At 36.7% G+C, this 6,000-nt stretch overlaps 1 protein-coding gene across 1 annotated transcript; it reads right to left on the reverse strand.

Moving 5' to 3' along the window:
* Window positions 1–1,532: 1,532 nt before the first annotated feature.
* Window positions 1,533–4,668, reverse strand: LOC117435224 (actin-binding Rho-activating protein-like). Its single transcript, XM_034058226.3, has 2 exons — window positions 3,975–4,668; window positions 1,533–3,048 (listed from the first exon to the last, which is right to left on the reverse strand). The coding sequence occupies exons 1-2, from the start codon at window positions 4,616–4,618 to the stop codon at window positions 2,565–2,567; spliced, it is 1,128 nt and encodes a 375-aa protein (XP_033914117.2). The 5' UTR covers window positions 4,619–4,668; the 3' UTR covers window positions 1,533–2,564.
* Between the last annotated feature and the right edge of the window lie 1,332 nt (window positions 4,669–6,000).

The following is a 6,000-nucleotide window of genomic DNA, read 5'->3' on the forward strand; positions in this document are numbered from 1 at the left end:
GCCTAATAATCATTATTGGTGAAAGTTTGTATTAAAAAAAAAAAAAATGTTGTGCTTCACAGTTAAACCGATTGTAAAAATTGAATAATGAATAAGTGTCTAACTTTAGGTTTGAACTACCATCTGAATAATGAATAAGTGTCTCTGGGTACATGGCAGCAGATGTCATGGTTCTGCCTCAGATCAGGATAGCAACACAATTAAATAAGGTATACTTTTTATAGGTACATTTTTTTAGGTAATTTGAATTAGTTCATGATTAGCTATTGGTTTGCTTATTTTGAGTTTTACATAAAATAGTTAAACACATTTTTATAACAATAGAAAAGAAGAATGCATTGAGCTTTTATACAATGCAGTGTGTTTGTTCACAGCAATAAATCAAATTTACACAAACACATTTCTGATTTATTTATGAAAGACTTCAAAAAACAAACTTTAACAAATCAAAATATGTTCACTATGTATTACTTCAAAAAATGCCTTTTATTTTTGGTAGCATTGATGTATCAACAGAAGCGGTTCCACTTGGCAAAGGGCTGTCATCCCAGTAAGCTGGACTTTGTTTTACTGAAGGGCGCAGACTTCTCCGTTATAAAATACAACACAGACTAGGGTTGTCAGTTAAGCCTCCAAATAACAATCGATTAGTTGTGCACACAAAATGTAGGAGTTACGGGATAAATGTTTTACCAGCTGATTGTACTTGCATGGACTAGATGTGGTCATCAATCAGGAAACGCAGACGAGCGAGCAGCCCGGTATGAAAAATATATTGTAAAAAAGCGAAATAAAAACAGCATTATTGCCAGGTTTAGTAGTTCATTTTGAAACTCCAAAGAAGCGCAAACTATATACAGTCAGTTTTCTTCAATGTGCGCAATTTACTTACATGTGCGTTTGCCAGGAATACAAGCTTGTCGACCTGCTCTGGATACAAGGCGGCGAGTTTTTTGTTTACATCGAATACACAGAGGGCGTGTAAGCATTTTCAAAACTGATTTGGTGGTAGTCAGGATGGGACCAGCAGATCAGATGCTAGTTAATACTTGGCACGACTTGGACGCAAGGGTGTCCGACAACTAACAAAAACATCTTTTGAGATCCGAAAGGAGGAAAAGGGGGTGTGTGCCTCGCATATAATGAGAACACAAACTCACCTCAAGATCCGGCTTCAGCCTCCATCGCAGCTGCTTCCCTGCCTTCCTCAGTGTCATTTGAAACTCCACCCAGACCATCCACATCATCAGCTTGTGCTCAGTCCTCTAGTTTCGAGGTGCCACTTTCGATGCAGAAGTTCACAATAAACGGACATGTGCAATTTATTTTTAATAAGTGAATAATAAATTAAATTACTTTTGGGATTATATTACACTGCAAATGTATACACAATTGAAGTTTCTGGTTTTGTCTTAGTTTTAAATGTGTTTAAATTATTTTAATTATTTTTCTTCCAATTTTTTTCACAACGCTTAAGTGTCGCCTGTGGTGTGAAAGGTTCTTATTAATTAACATTAGAACAGATTCAGTATTATTATTATTTATTTCTTAGCAGACTTACAATTGTTACAAGATATCACATTATTTTAACATACAATTACATTATTTATTTATACATTATTTTTACATACAATTACCCATTGATACAGTTGGGTTTTTACTGGAGCAATCTAGGTAAAGTACCTTGCTCAAGGGTACAGATTCAGTATCATCAGCCAATGAGCTTCCAGCTACAGCGTACATACACATAATACACATTAGATGCCTGCTGGAACATCACCGCATCACCTGGGAATCAAATTTAAAATCAATCCACGAAAGTACTGGCATTTTCTTTTTGACATGCTGCATTTTTAAGCGTAGTTCACATCTATTGTACAGTAAATACCAAACAAAGATGTAATTGGTCCAAATTCATTTATCCACCAAAAACAGCCAATCGCCAAAAGCAACCAATCCTGTACCAGCCTGTCCGCTCGACTGGAGCTCAAACACATCATCTTTCAAACAACAACAAAGAGAGACACGGACAGTTCAGTAATATTGCTCCATTCAGATATCTGGCACTGTTCAGATAAAACTATAAGCGGCCCTGACGAGTAAAAAAGTTATTTGTTTTTTTTCCTCTCTAATTATGTGTGTGATCCTTATGAACATTTTTGGGACTATTTTCTTATAACTTTTCTCAGCGGAAGGGTACCCGAGGTAAATGTTTTTGTTTTTTTTTATTTTATTTTTATTTTTTTAAAAGAAAATAATGAGCAAAATAATTTTCTAATAGGGGTAGTGCCCCCTCGATGAAGTTTCTACCGTGTGTTAGTTGACCTTGACTTTCGTTAGTGCTCTCGCCTTCGGCTCGGGACACACAACTCCAGTCGCCGTCAGCTAACACAGTAGTATAGGCAATATTATTTTTGTTGCATCGCAGCACTTCACTTGTCGCATCGCATCAGGTATTCAGTCCTAAAATTGTCAAAGATAAATACTAACTTTACTACATTGATTTACAGTATACAGTACTGACAACACAATTTTAATATAAGTGCTGATGCAATCCAGAAACGTTATTCTAAAAGAGTAATAACCACATGGTCATCTCTACCTTGCCATAACATTTCACCCTCAAAATGCAGCTTTCCGTGCTTCCTGGCCCTCATGAGGATGCCAACCACCTTATCAGAAATACGCACATATCTATCAAAAAGTTGTCCAAAATTGACTCTGATTTTGCCGTCTGGTCCAGGGTCCTCCATGGTTCTGATAATGAAGCACATGTCACTGATCTCGCGGTGAATATGGGCCTCTGCTCTTTTTGCACGTTCTGCAGTCTTGGTGCCCTCCTTTGGCCTTCCATAGCCTTCATCACCCTTGTGGAGACGGGTGGCCATGGACATGCTGTAGTCAAAGTTCTCACTGAAAGGGTTTAGCTTCTGAGTCACAGTGTGCTGTTCAGCCCAGTTTTGCCATCTGCTCTTCAGGTTACCCACAGGACTGTGTTTCTTAGCAAGAAGATTGATCCTTTTTGCTTCATCCACATCTTTATTCACCCTACAGAAAACATGTGTCAAATCACAAGTCAATCAAGTTTATGCTTTATTTATAAGGCATTTCAGTGCAGGTTATTAAAAAGATACAACAAATGTGTTTTTAAGGATTCTGTTTAATTTTGAGTCCACTTTCCTATATATACAGTGCTCCCTCGCTATAAGGCTCTTGATATAATGTTCCTACAGCATGTCCCCCCAATTTTCTTATTAAAGGAAAATAAGAAAAAGATCATAACTTATACAAGGTACCAGGAAAACATTTGAGATCTAAATCACTCACTACCTCTTTGATTTTATAGATATGTTTATACTAGATGTGATAGTTAAAAATGTATTTAATCTGTGTAAGATGGCCCTGATACCAGAGACTTGACAAGAATATAACCTAAACAGGAGGGACTTCAATTATGCTGGAGATTCTGTTCCTACCTCTATCAGTAGGTGTCACTGTTGGACAGTGATTTGAAAATAGTTGTAAGAAAGAGGTGGTGAACATTTGCAATCAGGAATAAAACCTCTGGGCCTTAAATAAATCTTAATACTGACCACTCCTTAGAAAACCTTTTTATCAACAATTAAGCATTCATGTGAGGGAAGCGTGTACGTATTTGAAAAGCCTCTGATTCTACAACTACTAATAACTCACCTGGAAAGCAAAAAATCATGCCATTGACCTCTGACCTAATATGGCTGCCATATATTAAGATCATGTAAATTCTGCTTTAAGAAGACAGTATATTGTTTGGTACACATGTTTTAAAAGCAGCGATTATCTCATGCCTTTTTCAATTTTCTGTAGCAGTTAAATTAATTGTGTTAACATTTAGTATTTTAAGAGAAACAAATTGTATACAATTTCATTAAAGGACACATTTTTTTCTTTCTCTATACATTAAGGAAACGTTTAATCTGTACCCACATACTTACAGTGTAGTTGAAGGTCGTTTGATCCTGACAGGTGAATATGCTGTTTCCTCCTGTTTCTCAGATATTTCCATTTCTTCATCTCCCTCTAAAAAGCCACTGTCCTCAGTGTCTATGCTGTTACTCCGGGTCTTGTGATCTTCATTCTCCATGTCCTTCCAGCCCTTGGTGAGCTCAGAGACGAGGTTGGAGCACTTTCTCCTCCGGGTTGGAGACTTGTTCCCGTACAGGATTTTATCAGCCTCATTTGTTTCATTTTCATATCTATTTGTCAAAAAGCTAATGTCGCTCCCTTTCTCCTGAACCTTACTTGTTATGGTTTTTGTCACCTGTTTGCTTCTGATTTTTGACTCCAAAGGTTCCTTACCAGAATCACCTTCAAGTTTCTCGGTAGATTGAAATGCCTTTTGAATAGATCCCGTTGTTTGATCAGCACTTCTCTTTTTATATTGCTTTGGTTTTTCTTCTTTTTCAGCATGAGGTGCCCATCCTGAAGGTTCACTGGCATGCTTATTCTCATTTTCTGAAGCCCACTGCTGCCAACTTTTAGTCAAGCTGCACACCATGCTTATGGTCCACAGTTTTTTAATATTTTTGTTGGTTGTGGTTGACTTATTCAGATTTGATTTCCTATCTGATTCTGACATGTTGTCTTCTTTCTAACTCTTGCTTCTTCTATTTTGTATTTCAGCATTGCTGTGCTGGCTGGAGGAGGCAGTATTATTTTTAAATAGGATCAGTCACTTTATGACGATGGAAACTATGTCAAGTATTCCCACTACTTGATGATCTTGTTCTGACACTGTCACCTTAAAGTCCTTGGATCACATTTCATCACATAAGATGAGCATTGCAGATGGTAAACAAGACTTGATGATAAGGCACGCTAATCTTTTACAGCTGCTGTGTTAATGAAAGATGAAGGGGGAAAAAATGACAGTTCTTTAAAAGCAGGCACATTCTACAAGGGCAACTTGAGTGGTTTTACACTAGACCCTGCTCAACAATGCTTTCAACATGTTTAACATCATATTATGTGCATTTTGTATGGTTCTATAGTGTTGTTCATGTTAGTTCATTATTTGATATGCTTACTAACTATCCCACCAAACAAATGCTTCAGAAAAAGACTCCCAATGTTTAATTGTGGGGAGGATGTCTGTGTTGCACATGCATCAGTTCATAATTCTTCACTTGTGTGTCTTAGTGCACAGTGCAATGCTATGACTATTTATTCTAACAGGATCAGTTCAAGCATAGTTTTTTGTTATACTGAGGTGATTCTACAATGGTGTGGTCATTTCTATTCATACGGAATGCTACTGTAGGATTATTCTGACAGGACATATGTGGTACATTACTGGAGGGATTATCTGGAAGATCCCAGAATATGTAAATAGCATATTACATGTCATGATAAAATATCTTTGTAATGAGATCAACTGTTAATCTCTTAATTTAATAAAAAGTAATGCATTTTTATTCTCTTTGTATTCACAGGAACATTTGTCTAGTTTATTTGACCAATTTAGTTCTTAACCAACAAAGTAGGTGATGGATAAACCAAATTATATTCGCTTTGGTGATTGTGTGTACAGCTGTACTATGTTAAGTTTAGAATCAATGCCAAACTTTATGCATATATGTTACATACATAGTTTTATCATAGCATTCTAAAAATTAATTTAAAAAAAAAACATTAATTATTATTGAAAACTATTTATAGAACAAAAACTACTGAACCAAAACAAGCAAACGGGTACAGTTTTTAGCTACTTCAGACATCATGTGTAAGGGGCTCACAAACACCTCTGGAAAGTCCCATCATTTAGAGGCTCAACAGACATACTGCAACAAGACCACTGTTTTCAAGCATTGCCGATTTAAGATTTACACTCATGAACCTTTAAGTTGCTAAGCCATGGGCAACATGATACATGTCTAACCAATACAAAGCCAGCTCGACTGGGGTGACGGATTGGCTGGCTTGGGTATGAGTGAAAATCTGGCTGAAGAGTTTTGAACAAGC

This window comes from Acipenser ruthenus, chromosome 3, assembly GCF_902713425.1.
Source record: "Acipenser ruthenus chromosome 3, fAciRut3.2 maternal haplotype, whole genome shotgun sequence".
NCBI classification, from domain to species: domain Eukaryota; kingdom Metazoa; phylum Chordata; class Actinopteri; order Acipenseriformes; family Acipenseridae; genus Acipenser; species Acipenser ruthenus.

Bases quoted from the DNA above. Each gene is read 5' to 3' on its own strand.
- LOC117435224 (XM_034058226.3), bottom strand. From the start codon at position 4,618: ATGTCAGAATCAGATAGGAAATCAAATCTGAATAAGTCAACCACAACC. The intron at 3,049-3,974 runs GTAAGTATGTGG...TGTTTTCTGTAG, and splicing joins AAACGACCTTCAACTACACT to GGTGAATAAAGATGTGGATG.